Source organism: Stylophora pistillata, chromosome 14 (assembly GCF_964205215.1).
Source record: "Stylophora pistillata chromosome 14, jaStyPist1.2, whole genome shotgun sequence".
In the NCBI taxonomy this organism is placed as follows: domain Eukaryota; kingdom Metazoa; phylum Cnidaria; class Anthozoa; order Scleractinia; family Pocilloporidae; genus Stylophora; species Stylophora pistillata.
The window spans coordinates 13072379-13089878 of record NC_142532.1 but is presented as its reverse complement, the minus strand read 5'-3'; the positions used below and the strand labels follow the sequence as shown (position 1 = coordinate 13089878).

Genomic DNA, 17500 nt, shown 5'->3' with positions numbered 1-17500 from the left:
TTTAGTTGGATTGGTGGGTTGGAACTTAAACCGTTTATCTGTTGCGGTAAGATATCTTTGATAGCTAACACTATCACAATTTATCTCACTGGCAAGTTTTGGACCAATATTAGCAAAGTGGTTATTGAATTCGTTTGATAGCTCCAACGGATTAGTTATCGTTAATCCGTTCACTTTTAGTGACGCCACCGGCGTTTTCCCAGTTTTTCGAGAAGTTAGATCGTTTATAGTCTGCCAGGTCTTTCGGGAGTCGCTGGTGTGCTTATTAAAACTATTTTGGTAATAAACTTGCTTGGCTGAGCGTATTTGCTTATTGACTACATTTCTTTGTTTCTTAAATAATGCCCAATCGTTAGGATCATTTGTCTTGCTAGCTTTGATTTTTAATATGTCTCTATTATGCACAAGGTCTTTCACTTCAGAGGTAATCCACGGAGAACTCCGTGAACGAACGCGCATCGTTTTCAGTGGGGCATGTTTGTCAGCGATAGCCAGAAATGTACATTTCCATTGCTGCTACATTACGTTTGGGTCGGAAGACTCGTATACATTATCCCAACATTGAGATAGAATATCATAACGAAACTTTTGGCGGTCGAAATTTCGGAAATTTCTATATGTAATAGAATTATGTCCGTTAGACATCCCATTCAGGGCAAGTTTTCTATATACATACACCATGCTATGATCACTTAATCCGACATGACAAACTCCCGAACATGCAATCTTATCTGAGCAGTTGGTATAGATTAAATCAATTAGAGTTGATGAGGTGGGTGTTATCCTCGTCGGTTCAGAGATAAGCTGCTCGAGTCCGTAGACATCAGCAATACTCCTTAATTTGGATGTGTTTTGTCATATCGAGTAGTGATCATGTCACAGTTCATGTCCCCCAGTACAAAAAATTCTACATTTTCACTATCCAATTTCCCAATTAGGGATTCAAAAGGTGAAAAAATGCCAATAGGAGAGTCAGGTGGTCTGTACCAAGTAACAATCACAAAAGATTTTGAATTTGGCTTATGGATTTCCAAGCAAAGATTTTCTAGTGTATCCACTTGTAGGTCATTTCGTACTGTAAAGTTGATTGAAGTTTTTACATAGAAGCATACCCCTCCGCCGCATTTTGTTAGTATATCGCGTCGAACTATTTCGTACCCCGGAATATGAACTTCATGATCTCGAATACTCTCGTTCAGTTTCGTTTCATTTATGGAAACAATATCGATATCATTTTTTGCTAATATGATCCTTAATTCGTCTATATGAGTAGTTAATTGATTAATATTGAGTGATGCCATTCTAAAACCGCGCAAAGGAGGCAATATTGAGACAGATTTTTTGGCCTTTTGGTTGCTTAATTGATCCCGCACGGCATTGACGGACAGCACGTTATCTCATTCCAGGTGCGATTTAAAATTATTATAAAACTGCTCATTACCTTTAAAATTTAAGTGCAGTCCACCTTTGTTGAGTCCACTATGAGATATGTTCTCATGATGGATTATTTCCATCCGTTTTGATGGCAGAACTTCTTTAGATGCTTGTTGGCTGTTTTCACTGCCTGGTCCAGCTTATCTTTTCTGCATACAGGCTCCGATAGCGTAACTGTAGCATCGCAGGTGCCCTCGATCTGTCTCGCGAGATCCACAATCGATTCCGCAACAGCCTTTGGTTCCCTGATTTTAAGATCATTAGTCCCAATGTGTAAAATCACTTCATTGGGCGATGATTCCAGATTTGGCTTGTGATAGATTATTTAAATTCGTGCGAACTAGACACAGGCTGAATTAACAATCGATAACATGTTTAAGAGATTGTACGTTGTACTTCTAAGAACTGAAGAGCAAGCTAATAAAAGTGGTGTTGCTTTAGTTAGCATAACCAAACTTTAGTCACCCAAAATTTGCTTTCACTCCTACTTTCATATTTTGTAGCCCAATATGCCCTAATAATTGTGGTGTAATTTTTTTGTGAAAATATATTTTAGTTTTCGAGGAATGATTTTTTATAGTTCGACCGCTCAAATATGCAAATTTTCATCGTGAATGTTACTCAAGGTGCGTGACCTCGTGTAACGAATATACTTGACCTCCGGTATTTCTGACAACATAATACTTTGTTTTATCATCTAAACTCAATCCCCTGTTATTATTGAAGCTGGCAAAGAAATATTTATTTTTTGATGAATATTTTTGTCCGACATACTTTTTCTATGTCGAAAAGTAGCATCAAGACAAAGACAGTTTTTAATAATGACCGATATAACAGAATCTACTGAGCTTCTAGCTTCTAAAATACAAAAGGACGGTTATAAAGTTGCTGTAAAAATTTCCTTGTGTATTTTGTTGTTCTAACGCGAGACGAACTCGATCTCGGGCAAAATTTACTCGCTAGCGACTATGAAATATACATGATGCCTACTTGTCGCCACCGTTTACTGGCATAAATCAACACAGTTTGCGAAAAAAATCTAACATAACACTCTTACCATGGTTATTTAGGATTTTAATAGCTGTTTCGATGATCACGTCACGCTCTACCACATCCTAGCCAGAGCTGAGTTCCAGTTTATATATCTTCTTCATCTTATTTTATCAGTTGCATGACAAGCGTGACATACATTCAAAGATGGATCAACCTCCGAAATACCAAGAGATTAATTTTTTTCCTCTTTGCATGATATCTACAAAAACCTTCCGGGAGTTTCTGTATTCAGAAAACTAAAATGTCCAGATTCATCAATGACTCCTTTGCCGGCATAAGTCAGAGAATGTTTACAAAAGTCAATTTGATTGACAAGCTACATACTAATTTAGTGTGTTATCTGTTTTATGAGCGTCTCATCTTTCATGCTAACATGGAGATTTGCTGTTCATTTAATAAATCGTTCGCTGGTGGAACTTGTGGGTTTAGTTATCGAGAAGACCGAAGTTGTAAATCTCAAGTCGTTCCCTTGCGTAGTTGTAAAAAAGGGCATTTCAAGCGACTTGCGGAGTTACAAGTTTTTAGATCCAGAAAATTAAGTTGACCTGATTTTGTCGCGAGCCGGCATCTTCAAGACGCCGAGAGATATCGATGATTTCACAATTTGCCCCACTCATAGATCAAAACTCGGTGTTGGGTGGAGTCGTGGTTTCAATAGTAGATGAAGAGTGTCAAAGGAAGTGTCCGGCCATGGTGAAGGCAGGGTTACGTCGATTCCAAAAGGCGATAGGGGAATTGGCAAGCGTGTTTCATGGATAATACTCAAGGTATCTGGAAAATTCATACAACCTGGCTCCGGTAAGTAGGTTACTTACCACCGTGTGCAAAACTAGTTTCCTTGATAATTTCACATTTAGTAGAGAGGGTGTTCGAGTTTGGAGAGCGTACAACATTAAACCTGGAAAATGATTACCTTGGAGTGACCTTGACTTTCCTACTTATCACCAGTTTCCCATGCTTAACAAAGCCACACCCACACACTGTTCTAAAGTATCATTCACCGACGTTACCGTAAGACGAAGAGTTTCAGCTAAAAACAAGTCACCTAGTGATCAGATAACTGACACACCAGATAAAACAGATTCCGTCTCAGAGGAGCAGAGCTTGTTCTTTTGTATAGAAGAAGGCTGTATTAAGAGCGAATGTTACCAACGGTCAAACATTTGGTGGCAACAGCCAAAAAATCGATTCGGATCATATTCTCAAGTTAGATAGGCCTTACGGTGAAACAAAGCACTGCATACCTCGTTTGGCTAAATGTCGATTTATTTTCGAGAAAATCGATAATAACTGAATTTCGACCAAATGCCGCTTTTGAAGCTCAAAATTTCAGATAAATCTTGGAGCGTCCCGCTACGAATTGAAAACACTGAGACAGATAAAAACTACCAAATCTTGAAAAACAACATCAATACATATGTTCACAGCAATTTGAGCAATTCTTGATCGTTTATTTACACGATCTAACTATATTTAACCGACCTTCTTCTAGCAAAATTAAAATAGGTCAAAATTAACCCGTTATTTAACTATGTGCTATACAAAATAATCGACTAAAAATCTAGCTTTTGGAAGGCGAAGTGTGGTTCTTTTCGATCTCTGAAGGATTTTTTTGGGGAAATGATTCAGTGCGAGTTAATCAAATTTTAAAGTTGGATAAAATGAGCTGATTTGACGATGCCGTCAGTTGTTCGAAAATGTTCACATTCACACACAAACTCAATTGTTTCGCATTTTATATCCAATCTACAGCTTATTTAACGCAATATCATCTTACCGTCCATATTGCTGTATCACAAAAAAGGGATTGCAGTCCTAAAATTGTTGCATTGCTCCCTCAATAGCAATAGAACTTGGCAGGATAGTCAACACATCCTGATAATGACTGTTTACGAAGCGTATCTCGGGGTTTCTGTATTCCCATTTCGTTGAAATACTTCGCGTAAGAGATCTTTGTTTAAATATAAGTCTACAACCGAACCATGAACCAAATGTAAGCGGAATCAGATACAATGAATAAATGAAGTTCATATATTTTGAACCGCGGTATTAGATACGTATGATGCACGATCCTCGCAGTAGAGAACGCTATTTATGCAATAGCGAAAATCAAACCTGAATAAAAAAAAAAGGCCTGTACGGGATTCGAACCACTGACCTCTGCGATACTAGATTCGTCTGAAACTTTGAGCTTCAAAAGCGGCATTTGGTCGAAATTCAGCTATTATCGATTTTCTCGAAAATAAATCGATATTCAGCCAAACGAAGTATGCTGTGCTTTGTTTCACCATAAGGCCTACCTAACTTGAGAATATGAGCCGAATCGATTTTTCGCCTGTTGCCGCCATATTTTGAAAATGTTCCATTTTTGGCCACATTTCCTCTTAAGTCGTACCAAAGACTTTCATCCCTCCAGAACCACCTCGACTGCGGTAAACACCAATATGTTCTAGAGCGTGAAACCCTTCATGACAATGCTATGTTAAAATATGCAGCTCAACTTATAGAGGGTGCATGGACCAATGTCCCTATGTCTCTGATAAAGCTGGTAACCTTGAATGAGGTGAACCCTCAATAAAAATGGGATGGGCCCGTAAAAGTTCCAAACATTGCAAGCGACTATCCAAAATACAGAAAGACTACTTGCTTGACATTTATAACGCTGGTAATCAAATTGGTCACAAGGTGGATCCTGTATCTGTATCGAAATCTATGCGAAAGGCAAGACTCCCAAGTAGCGAGCCAATTTTTATTTCGTTACTCCCATCGACGCAGCCCCAAACAGTTTCTTTCGAAACTATCAGCCTTTATTCAATTCTTAAAGTAGACGAATACCTGATATCTCAACAAACAGCAAGCTTCTTTTCGCGGAAGAAAACAAATAGCAAGCTTCTTTTCGCGGAAGACAACAAAGAAAAGGCACTCAGGATGTCGAAACTGAAACCCAGAAAGACCAACAGGCTATGGAAAGAGAAAAGGTCCCGCAAGATCTTCAGAAGGACGTCGGGGATTAAGCGCAAGAGTCCATATATCATGCTAATGAAATACTTGGTGGAGAAGTGATCCTGTAAATCCTGAGTCTCTCTTTATTTGTACATAATTGTTTCGCTGGCATTACAATGCAAGGAATACTAACAGATAGTGCAAAGTAGTTAAGGTACCGCGTTTACATGCGAGATAATTTAGCCTGTAAAAACAAGTATGATGTCCTTTTCTGTCTTTTTCTCTGCAGATATGAGTGTCGTATAGCGTTTACATTATTCCGGTACAAAAGGTCGTTCAGAATGAATGTTTCGTTGTGAAATGAAAACCCCAATAAACTTATTAAAAAATCACTCGTTTCGAATAAATTTTACCTTGGTATCATGTGGCAACCGGGATGAACTCGCTCTAGAACAAAACTCATTCCGATATCACGTAACATTTTATTCCCAGAGCATCATGCTTTGCTCTCCTGTCTGTATACTATAAATTTCAATAGCGTTGAGGCAACAACCCGCTTTTAACTGCTTCGCTGCTACTGAAATAACGATTAGTGACCACAAAAAGCACACATTCTAATATTTTCAATTCAACATAAACGAAAGTCTATATACAGGGTAAATATTCATTTGTATCAATAAAGATTTGGAAATGCAAAGACAAGCAAAAACCAACGATAAAAACCGATGTTTCGGTGTCATCATGACGCCATTGTCAAGGAAAAATAAAAATTACAAAGTTTGCGGCAAGGTGTAACACTAAATTAGCATAAATATGTTAGGAGCTAATTATACAAATACTTTTGCGCGAATTGAATCGCTTTGCACGTTCAGAGTGGGTTTTAGGTCTCTGATGAAAAGCATTTCGTTCACCAAACAATCGAACTTGTTAAAACACTTTTTCAGAATGCTAAAACGTTTCAGTAGGTCTTTCGGGACTTCGCTGTGCCGTTCGTAGTAGTGTTTATATATTGAAGGTGCCTTTCGTTTATGTCCATCCACGCGTGTGTGTAAGTGTCCGCGTGTATAGCCCACATAACCCGCATCACACAGGTCACATTGAAAACGATAAACGACGCGTTGTTGGTTGACGATCTGTGGCTTGATTTCTCGTACTTTAAGATCTTGGCCAACTTTGCGGCTTAACAAATACTGGCTGGACAGTTGTCTGCTGGACAGTTGTCTGCATGAAGGTTAGCATGAAGATGCAGACAAGTATTTGTCAGCCGCAAAGTTGACGAGAATTCCAACGCACCACTGTAATCGCACATAGTCGTTTCTCTCTCTTGTACAAATGTTTCTTCGTTATGAGACGCACTTGACTCTGTTGGCACCTGACTGCTAGTTCAGTGGAAACGACCGTCCAGCGAATCCAGACGGCTATGAAGGAAGGTGTTGCTGAACGCTTGTTACGGTCAAACTTTGTTAATTTGGTTATTGGTACACTGGGATCATCTAGGCGTCTCTTATAGTTTCTAGTGTGGTATCCATCCATTGTAATAATGAAGACAAAAGACGCTTGAAATGACATTTAAAATTGTGATTGGCTTGTGTTATTTCTCACCTTTGCCGTTAACACAATCCTCGACATATTTTGGCCACAAATCGTGCATTTGTAGTACGTTCGATTCTTTCCGATTACTTCTACATAAAGTGAGTTCATATCGTTACTTGTGTGAACGTCAGAACGTGAATCCTAGGGTAACCATCGTCCAAAAAGCAGAGAATCGTACAAAATATTGCACGCTTCTCTTGAGACTGCAATTGGTTAAGCCAGTGGATTCTCTTAACTAGCCAATAATAAATCCCACAATATCCACGTGATCATGCCCGTGATCAGAAAGCATAATTTTTTGGGGGATCACATTCTGAAAGAGCTTAGACACCAGGCTCAATTAGGTAACTAAGCCTTTTGAAGATATGTAACAATTTTTCACTCACCACCCCCGACTGGTTGAACTGTAGTTCGAGGGGGACAGAGGAGGAAACATTTTTGTCACTTGCGCGGGAAAAAAACAAATAGGAAGTTATCTATTACCTTTTTTTTATAATTTTTCAGGAACAACAAATGGGAAGTTATCTACTTCCCTTCTTTGTGTAATTTTCGCGGGAAATAATATTTAGTTCTTATTAACCGAGCGGGATGTCTGTATGGGAGAATCTTGACCGAGGTCGCCAGTACAGACCGAACGCAGTGAGGTCTGTACCAACCACCGAGGTTAAGGTTCTCCCATACAGACCGACCTAGCTCGGTTAATAAGCTGTTTATTATAAGGCTGTGTTTTGTATGCCAATTTTTTATATTCTTTGTGCCTTTTTTTTTCTAGACCGGTCTAGATACCGGTCTAGATGGGAAAATCCATTTCAGCCAATCAAATTCGTGAAATCGGTAGTTCCCAATCCATGTGAGACACAGCCATATCATAGTACCTTGTCTCGCTCCGCTCCGTACATATACGAATCTTCTGCCTTTGCCTAAAATACGCTTTCTTCGGTAATTCTAATCATTACTCACGGTCAAATGGAACCAAAGGGAATTTCAAACCTTGGAAATACTTGCTTTCTGAATAGTGTCTTGCAAGGTCTGCTCTCAGTAACATGTTTTTCCGACGGGCTCGCTGGATTGCAGCACAATCGCAAGAAGTGCACCTCGTCCAAAACAGGTCTTCAACATGTATTAAATAATATATAGATTTAGCCAAGCCTAAAAGCGGAGCTCCCAAGTTCATAATATTAATGATAACATAAAAGATGTGCATTTGCCAAGACTCGCCTGTGATGCCTCTCCCTTCGTTTTGATAGTCTCCCCTACCCTACCCGTGCAATCTGAAGGCACGTACGTACGCTCGGTCAGTCATGTGACAACCAAACGAAAAGGGGTTGACCATATTCCATGGGTATGGGGCTCTGCCCCACGCGTGCTTCGCGCGCGTGCGAGCCGCGCTATTATTTTAGCACGTCAAAGTAACATTGATATTGGAGTGGAAGACATAAAATCCCAGCAGGCAAGCAACATCAACCTTGCGATGAACTATGTAATCGAACCAAGTACTTTTTAATGAAGCACAAAATTCGTCACTAGTGTGGTAATCCGCTTAGTTATTCTTGACATTAAGCTTATTTCGACTTTACGAAACAACTGGTATCTGGACCATATTGACTTGAAATTTCAATCCTGGTAATTCCTAAATGGACTATGCCTCATACAAGAGAAAACTAATTTTATATAATTGTGCACCACTGAGGTCTTGCATTAACAAAAGGGCTTCTCTGGTATGTTCCACTAAATACTCTAGGTCAGATGTGTTTGCTGTGTAGCACCCTAAACTTTGTGAATGCATATAAGACTGCACCTGGAACAGTTTGCCCAGCAGCATTGGTATCCTGTCTGCCACAAATTAGCAGCCAAATTCAGAAGGGCCAACAACGGTGTGCAGCAGAATTTTTTCAGGAATATTGTAGAGTACTAGAAAACACTACAAGCACTATCAGACTCAGCAGTTAAAGTGCCCCTGAGATCAAAATTTTCGTACTTCAGCTTTTTACATTTTCGCGTTCAGTATGTTCTCCTTACCTACCCTGTTAAATTTCAAACTAGTCCGAGGACCAGAAGTGTCTTTTTTTAGGCCGTTAAATGCGAGATTTCGCGTCCGCCATTATTTGACCATGTCCCGGAAGTTGATCGCAGTATTCAGAGGAAGTGACGTCAAACGCTCAACTCGAAAATCTCACATGGCTAGTTGTGAAACAAACATAACACAGTGATCTTTCCATTCTTACTACAACATCCAAAAAATGACGGGGCACCGATGCGTAGTTCAAGGCTGTAGTAATTGTGCAGACCATGCTAGTGGAATTTCTCTCCATCAGAGCCCTGTGAATAGATCAGAACGGGAAAAATGGATGCGATTCGTGCGAACCCGCCGGGCAAATTTCAATCCCACAGGTAGATTTGTAATATGTTCTGAACACTTCTCAGAAGACTGTTTTGAGAGATCCATGCACTTGGACGGCTCTAGGCGAAGAATTCTGCCGGGTTCGGTGCCTACTGTGCGAAAAAAGGGATTAGAAAAGCCGCTCTCAGCTCGATCAAGACGAAATGTAAGTCCGTGTCTCTTGTCACCTTTACATGCGTGCTGACCTTTCATATGTGGTTCGAAGTTCATTGACCTCCAAAAATATTCCTTACCATTTCATGGAAATGCTTTATTTTCTTTTAGGTGCTTAGAGACATTAATAGATCTGACAACGCATCGTCTCTTGCTTCGCAAGAGGATGTAGAAATACGCAACGAATCGGCTGCACTCGTTGTGGACCTAAGTCAGGTATTGTACTAAATAATCGAGAAAATTGTAATTAGTAATTATCTTACACCGATCCAAATTTTCGCCCAAATGATGGTAATATCGAGCCACATTTTATTCACTTCTTTCTTCTTTTCTTGCATTGTTCCGATGAACTTTTAGGTTGACGATGATCCAACCCAAACCACGTCAACTGAATTTTCTGAAGTCCCTGTAGAAAGCCAGGTACACATTTATGGCAAATATAAAATTCTCACATCTATATATATATATTCTTTTGTAGTAGAATGTAATTCGTAGAGCGCACAGAACTGTGATTTCCAACAATTCACTCGTTAAATTGCCTGATGAGAGTGGTCCAGTACAATACGAAACATTTCTGTAGCAATAAACGGTGATTACTCAAGAAACCTAATATATATATATATATATCCTACACTTAAGAATCGTACAACATATTTCGCCAATTTCTTTGCATTCTGAAGTTAAACTATTTGAAATAACTTAACTTAACTTTTATAACAGAGCATAAACCTAGAGTCTGACCCACGTACAGATACTCCAATACCATCTTTTTCTGAGGAACTTAGAGGATCTTTGTTTCAAGAGGCAAGTGAGATGTTGAATTCCAGTAAATATAAGTGAATGTTTCATTCAAGACTTTAGTATCAATGTCTTGTATTTCAGACTACTGATGGAATGGTACAAACCTGCATGAAATGTGAGGATTTAAGAAAGGAAAAGAGGAAACTTCTCAGGCAACTGAGAAGTGCAGAATCAAAATTGAATGATTATAAGCAGAAGATGACAAGTAACCAAACAGAATGGGTGAAAACACTTCAAGACATTAATAACTCACCAATGAAAGAAAAATTTCACAATAATAGTGGTAAGCTGTAGTACATATTTACCACTTCATAGTTCTTGTTTCACATAACTGTAACCTATTTTTATGCTTCATTTGTGGAACTCTCTGTTCATAGTCAGTTTATTACTAATATGTGTGTAGGTGCCGATACTTCACTATTAAGTGGTGACACAGATGGAAATGAGTCTGAACTGGATTGCAAAATGAATTTTGCGCTCATCGAAGAGGAAGCTACTGAAAAGTGGGATGATAATGATCCCACATGGGCACCTGAAGAAATAGATGACATTTATAATAAAGCAGGAGATGATGATGCTGACGATTCTAAGAAACCTAGGTAAGGTATTCAACATTGCTTAAGTACAAAACCTAAACCTACAACATGTTACCAATCACTGAGCAGGTAAACAATTTGGGTTTAATTTTATTTTTTTGTCATTTCCAGGCTGAAGTGTGAGGGCAAAAGCTGTCAAGAGGAACCCAAGGGAATAGTCTTTCTCTCTAAACTTCTCCTGTTATTTCAGCATTGTCATTTGTGCTTTGCTCCTGAGCCAGAGCTTAATGTTAGCCAGACGGGAACAATGTTGTCATTTACTTCCAAGTGTAGAAGTTGCAGTGGTACCTTTTCCTGGAACAGCCAACCCTTCCTGATTGGAAAATTTCCAGCAGGAAACATACTTCTTAGCTTTGCTATCATCTGTGCTGGAGCATCAGTGGGCAAAGTTTTACTTGTTTTCAAACACATGGGACTGCTATGCTACAGTGAGGCCACCTATTATTACCATCAACGGCACCTCCTGTTCCCCACAATTATGAAATTTTGGCATTCCTATCAGGAGAAAGTCATAACTTCACTGAATGGGAAAGAAGTTGTGCTAGCTGGTGATGGCAGGCATGACAGCATGGGCCACTCAGCAAAATATGGAACCTACACCATATTCTGCTGCACTGTCGGCCTCATTATTCACATTGTGCTTGTCCAGGTAAATTTCAACAAAACTTGAGTAACTATGCAGTTAAATAACTACAAATTGTGGTGCTCAACAACACAAGCTAAAATATAAGGTGTCTAACAGAGCAATCTGTGTATTCTTCACCTCTTTGCAGTATAGTCTCATTAGTGAGTTTGCTCCAATAGCATGATTCTGTCATATTTTTTACAATGATCCCAAATTAATGGTTTTGCAGGCCAATGAAGCAGGCAGCAGTTCTAACATGGAGTTTTTTGCACATCAAAAAGCCTTTGCTTTCTTGCTTGCAACTGGAATGATAATTAAGTCCTTCATTTCTGACCGCCACCAGTCTATTGCAAAGTGGATGAGGCAGGATTGCCCCAAGAAATGCCAGGAATTAGGAAAGCCTCTCATTGACCACTTCTTCGACCTATGGCACATTGGCAAAAGTAAGCTTGCTTTCATGTTTGTGTATATAATTTTCCTTGGCACTGATATGCATCATGCCTTTGGTCGAATGTTGCTAAATGATGCTACTGACGAGTCTAAATGTCCTGTTTTTCATCCTTTGGTTTTCTCTGCAAGAGATTCAAAAGATTTTGACAAAGATCAGTAAGGAGAAAGGCTGTGAAGTAATTGCAAGGTGGAAACAGGCATGTGTGAGGCACTTTTATTGGTCAGTTACCTCAACAGAACCAAAGCTGGGAGAAGTCATACTTGCCAAGTTCAAAACCTTTCTCTATCACATCATCAACCATCACAAGGATCTACCAAACCAGTTATTTAACAAATGTGCCCATGGTGTAATAAACACACAAAAAGTTTGGTTGACAAAAGGTATTTGAAATCTGTTACTGTTATTGTTACTGTTCACCGCATTAAATGAGCATTGCATTGCATTAAATGAGCATTGCATTTTGACATACTTATTGTTAATAATGCAAGTTTAAATTGTTATTTTAAGAGAGCAGTGTTGTGATAATCTTTCACTGAGGTTTGGCAGGATGCAAAGTAAGTCCTTACAGACAAATAGCAAAGGTAACTGAAAGAATGTCAGAGTTGCCATGCCTTTACCTCCTTTTTCTCAGGTTCTGTTGCTTACGAAAAGTTGGTAGAGGCTCTCACCCAAAATTCATTGTTGAAAGGGATCAAGCAGGCCTCTCCTGTTGCCCAAACTAGCTGTTTGGAGGGTTACCACTCTGTGGTAAACCAGTTTGCCCCAAAAATGCTGTCTTACTCCTATTCAGGGATGTTGTGCCGGTAAGTACCACTTAGTGGATATAAACTTGTGCAGTTGAAAGAAAATGCTGCAAATAGTGTTACCAATACGATTATTTTTACAGGACTGTTCTTGCAGCAATCCACTTCAACTATAACCTAAAAAGAGAAACCAAGGTTGACGAACATGGAAAATCTAGGCTTAAAGTCACATACCCTAAGTTCAAGCAGGGTGAGGCAACAGTCAGAGAAGTCAGAGTTGATCCAAATTATGGTGAGTTATCACCCTTCAATGAATTTGACCATAAATCCAATAGAGTTGGCACTTCAACTCGTACCACTGTTTATTTTAGTATAATAACACAGTCCACTGTTCAATCTTCTTTCAGAATATGTCTCTGAAATGTACAACATATTGACAACCACATCAAGGGAGACTATGAAGAACATAAAGGACCAACTTGCAGAACAGGAGCCAGCAGCATTGCATTCCATGATGCTCCAGAAGGAGGAAAAGGAAGCTGCTAAAGCCAAATACAGTAGCCGAAAAGTGAAGGAAACTGCTCTATGTCCTCCTACATGTTCTGGTATTAATGTAATAGGATAATAATTATTACAAAGGTTTTTTTGTACTGGTTTTTTCTGATTCTAATAGTCAATATTTCCCCCCCAAAAAATTGTATTTCTCCACTTCTGGTTCTGACTTATTGATTTACATCCCCTAAGTCTGTTATCTACCCTCCCTTAACAGATGCTGAGCTTCAAGCAATGCAGCAAAATTCAACAGCTGTTAGAAGACAGAGAAGAACACCAATGTGTAGGACTTGTGGAAAGCCAAGGAGGGGACATACTAAGGGACAGTGTAGCAGCCAAAATGGCCCATAGAGTTATAGATTAAAATTGGAGAAAAAAATTGCACCTTGCTCACTCCATGTGTTACTTTTTAGCGGAACATTGACGAGAAACACCAAATTTGACAAAAGAAAGGGTCGTTTTGTCAGTTCAGGCAGAAACGTTCTGTGAAAACTTTTCTGGACATAATGTTCGGGAGTGTACTGCTCTTTATTATGAGCAACTTGTATTGTGAAAAAAATTAACCTGACAAACATCCGAGCTGCTTCTCTCTGATAGAGGAAGAATATTATTTAATTTCCAGAATGTCAAAGCATAAAAAATTATTTCACAACTATAACTATCAAATTATACATCTTCCTCGTATCCCTTGTATTCTGATTTCTCAGCCATAGGAAATGTCTTTCTTATTCTATTGTAAACACAACAGGGCAGAGGCAGGCGGTTTGATGCCCCAACATATTCCCACACCAGTCTGACAAACTGTCGGTATGCCACAGCACGGAGGAATCTGCAGGAAGAAATATTTCAACTGATTAATCTGAAGAATTGGCAGAAAGATTATTGAAAATGCAACATTTTCGTAGTCTACAAGGAGTATAGTGAGGAATCTTAAAAATAAAATACTCATCAGAAATTACAAATCTACCACCAGGTGAAAAGAAATGAGGTAGATGTTGAAACAAATGGGCTTATTTTTATGTGACTTTTCAAAAGGAGTTTCAATTATCTTATAACATCTGAACTTCTTGTTTGGGCATTATTACGGTGGCCCATATCTGCAAACACAACACAATATTTTTGAAACACAAGTCAATTTTGTGAAACACAACATAAAATTATCGAAACACAACACAAAATTATCGAAACACAACACAAAATTAGCGAAACACAACACAAAAGTAGCGAAACACAACACAAAATTCACGAAACACAACACAAAATTATCGAAATCAACTTTGTGTTGTGTTTGGCTAATTTTGTGTTGTGTTTGGCTAATTTTGTGTTGTGTTTGGCTAATTTTGTGTTGTGTTTGGCTAATTTTGTGTTGTGTTTCGATAATTTTGTGTTGTGTTTCGATAATTTTGTGTTGTGTTTCACAAAATTGACTTGTGTTTCAAAAATATTGTGTTGTGTTGCAAGAATTGTTTGTTGTGTTTGCAGATATGGGCCACCGTACATTATAGATGGAAATCATAAATTCTATCGCGTGAACTTACTCGTTTTCTGCTCTGTCTTCCCAAGCATTCATAGCGGTGTATGATTTGTTCTCCCTCGTTTTCAGACCAATTCCGGCAATTTGAAGCACCCATTTGTTCAGGCAAACGTCTGCGAAACCGGGATGCAATAAAATACAATCGTCCATCTCTAGCTCCTCCATTTTTTCAACGCACCGATTGACCTCTTTGCAGCATCTGCATTCTTCGTGTTTAACCACAAATTCTAGTGAACAGTTGGAACATTGGCACCTGGTAACGAAAATATTTTTCAATCCACAAATTTTGGTCACACTTTATGAAACATCCACTTCAAAGAGAAGTTACTCACTGAGTAAGTCAACAATACTCGCGTCACTAAAAGCTACATGTAGAGATGCGGTAGTTCAGTAACGCAACCATGAAATGAGCAGATGTTAAAAGGAGAGTAACAAACCAATTCACGACGGCATCTTCGCCAGAAAATCTACTCCACAGAGTTTCTTCCTCCTCTTCTTCCTGCGCTACTAGCTCCGCGTACTCGGCCGCTTCTTCTTCGGTGGCAATCGGCTCGATGCTTTGGTCGTATGGCAAAAATTCATCGTTTGCCGACGCAAAACTATCCTCGGAAGCTTCAGATAGTTGCCGGGACAATTCCTCATCAGAGAAAGATTCCATTTACGAACTACAACTAAACAGTCCTTAAAAACGCAATAGACGTACTTCTCTGGGCAGCGCACAAAGAGAGTTGTAGGAGAGCGATGCGACAAGTGATGCGTGGTTTGTTGAGCGTTTGACGTCATGATGACAATTTATGCATTTCGCTTCCGGAACATGTTTTCAACAATGGCGGACGAAATTTTGACGACTTTGAAGCGGTAAAAATTGGTAATCGAAGGTTTGTTTCGCGTTTTTAATGGCATAAAACGTTTTAACTTGACTCAATTGAACATTCTGTAAACAAAAAAGCCCAAAATAAAATGTTCAATTTTCGTCTCAGGGGCACTTTAATACCTGCCAGCTGTAATCTCTCCCTCCTGCAATCCTTTTTCTTTGAGTTAATATTACTTCAAACACTACCATGGAATCAATTCCCCCACTTCATATTACAAAGGTATGGGGCAATTATGGTTACAAGGTCACAGTCACCTGTGCCAATTTCCTGTGGATTAAATTAATTACAATCACAAACCTGTAGACATCAAAATTAAATCCAGGATTGGTTTCCCTGCCATATGGAAGTTTTTTTTTGTTTCTTTTTTTTCTGAGAGGGGTGGGGGAGTTCAACCCCCCCTCCCCTCTGAAATATCCATTTCATGTCAAGCATTTCCTTAAAATATTTTGGCACTTTTGGACCCCCTCTCCCCTTGAATTTATAATGATCCTTCTTGGGGTGGGGGTGTGTTGATCTTTCAATTCTTTCTAGAACTACACCTTTACTACACATTCTTTCTTACAAAAAGTAAATTACAAAAAGTAAATTTTTCGGTCAAAACGATTTCTATAACAATCACTTCCACCCTTATATAAGCTTATATAAAGCATATATAATTTGGATATATCAACAAAGTTGAAATGGTAAATTCGCCACCGTAATGATTACAGAAGCTGACGTTTCGAGCGTTAGCCCTTCGTCGGAGCGAATAGAGGAATTGTGGGTTGTGTGTGCTTTTAAAGGTAGAAAATGGAGCTACGTTATTGGTGGGTGCATGGCAACGAGAAAAACATGAATAAATTAGTGGAATGAAAAGCGTTCATTGATCCCTGTGGGATTTAGACTGCCGGTTTGAAAGATGAGCTTTTGTTCAAGATTTTTACGGCTTTCCGTGCCACCTAAGTGCAAGGAAAGACCGCAGATTGCCATATGTTGCTTAGAATGATCAGGTAAATTAAAATGTGTACCGACTGGCTTCGATGTGTCCTTGTCATTCCTTTCCACGTCTCGAAGGTGTTCTCGGAATCGGTCACCTAGTCTTCTGCCTGCATTGCCGATGTAACATGTGTTCATTGTTTCGCCGATGTAACATGTGTTCATTGATCCCACAGGGATCAATGAACGCTTTTCATTCCACTAATTTATTCAAGTTTTTCTCGTTGCCATGCACCCACCAATAACGTAGCTCCATTTTCTGCCTTTCAAGGCACACACAACCCACAATTCCTCTATTCGCTCCGACGAAGGGCTAACGCTCGAAACGTCAGCTTTTGTAATCATTACAGTGGCCAATTTACCATTTCAACCTTGTTGATATATCCAAATTATTTCGTTACTCCCACCGACGCAGCCCCAAACAGTTTCTTTCGAAACTATCAGCCTTTATTCATTTATATAAAGCATATATGAGCTTCGTGAAGGACAATTCTAACCCAGTGGAGCTGGAATTATCTTACTACTGTAGCAGGTAACAAATTTTAATAGTGTTAAACCTAACACTAAAAGGACACACAAATACAACTATTTTTTTGATAACTGCTACAGTACTTAACACTATAAACTACAATGTACAAAGCAGCTATTTACTTCTAGTGCACTAAATTAGGAATGTCAGAGCTAATACAATTGTACAAATTCAAGTTCTTATGCACTCCCTGTTGCTGTGGTCTTGTCTCTGTGTCTGTGTGTTGTGAAGAATACAATTCA

General features: G+C 39.1%; 2 protein-coding genes across 4 annotated transcripts; one reads left to right on the top strand and one right to left on the bottom strand.

Annotated features, from left to right (window-relative positions):
* Positions 1 to 8972: 8972 nt before the first annotated feature.
* Positions 8973 to 13729, top strand: LOC111334905 (uncharacterized). 3 transcript variants are annotated; one of them, XM_088745415.1, is made up of 13 exons: positions 8973 to 9569; positions 9689 to 9793; positions 9935 to 9997; positions 10298 to 10381; positions 10460 to 10661; positions 10782 to 10977; positions 11086 to 11623; positions 11829 to 12042; positions 12179 to 12430; positions 12682 to 12853; positions 12937 to 13085; positions 13201 to 13398; positions 13563 to 13729. In XM_088745415.1, the coding sequence occupies exons 1-13, from the start codon at positions 9264 to 9266 to the stop codon at positions 13694 to 13696; spliced, it is 2613 nt and encodes an 870-aa protein (XP_088601541.1). In that variant the 5' UTR covers positions 8973 to 9263; the 3' UTR covers positions 13697 to 13729. The 3 variants fall into 3 exon arrangements, with proteins under 3 accessions (XP_088601541.1, XP_022796460.2, XP_088601542.1); XM_022940725.2 differs by lacking the exon at positions 10298 to 10381; XM_088745416.1 differs by lacking the exon at positions 12179 to 12430.
* On the bottom strand, positions 13028 to 15868 carry LOC111334906 (uncharacterized). The gene is made up of 4 exons (XM_022940726.2): positions 15317 to 15868; positions 14884 to 15132; positions 14018 to 14174; positions 13028 to 13395 (listed from the first exon to the last, which is right to left on the bottom strand). The coding sequence occupies exons 1-4, from the start codon at positions 15535 to 15537 to the stop codon at positions 13387 to 13389; spliced, it is 636 nt and encodes a 211-aa protein (XP_022796461.1). The 5' UTR covers positions 15538 to 15868; the 3' UTR covers positions 13028 to 13386.
* Between the last annotated feature and the right edge of the window lie 1632 nt (positions 15869 to 17500).

Bases quoted from the DNA above. Each gene is read 5' to 3' on its own strand.
- LOC111334905 (XM_088745415.1), top strand. From the start codon at position 9,264: ATGACGGGGCACCGATGCGTAGTTCAAGGCTGTAGTAATTGTGCAGAC. The intron at 11,624-11,828 runs GTAAATTTCAAC...ATGGTTTTGCAG, and splicing joins TTCACATTGTGCTTGTCCAG to GCCAATGAAGCAGGCAGCAG. The intron at 12,431-12,681 runs GTATTTGAAATC...CCTTTTTCTCAG, and splicing joins AAAAGTTTGGTTGACAAAAG to GTTCTGTTGCTTACGAAAAG.
- LOC111334906 (XM_022940726.2), bottom strand. From the start codon at position 15,537: ATGGAATCTTTCTCTGATGAGGAATTGTCCCGGCAACTATCTGAAGCT. The intron at 15,133-15,316 runs GTTTGTTACTCT...TTTCGTTACCAG, and splicing joins GAAGATGCCGTCGTGAATTG to GTGCCAATGTTCCAACTGTT. The intron at 14,175-14,883 runs GTAAGTTCACGC...TTCTTCCTGCAG, and splicing joins GAAGACAGAGCAGAAAACGA to ATTCCTCCGTGCTGTGGCAT.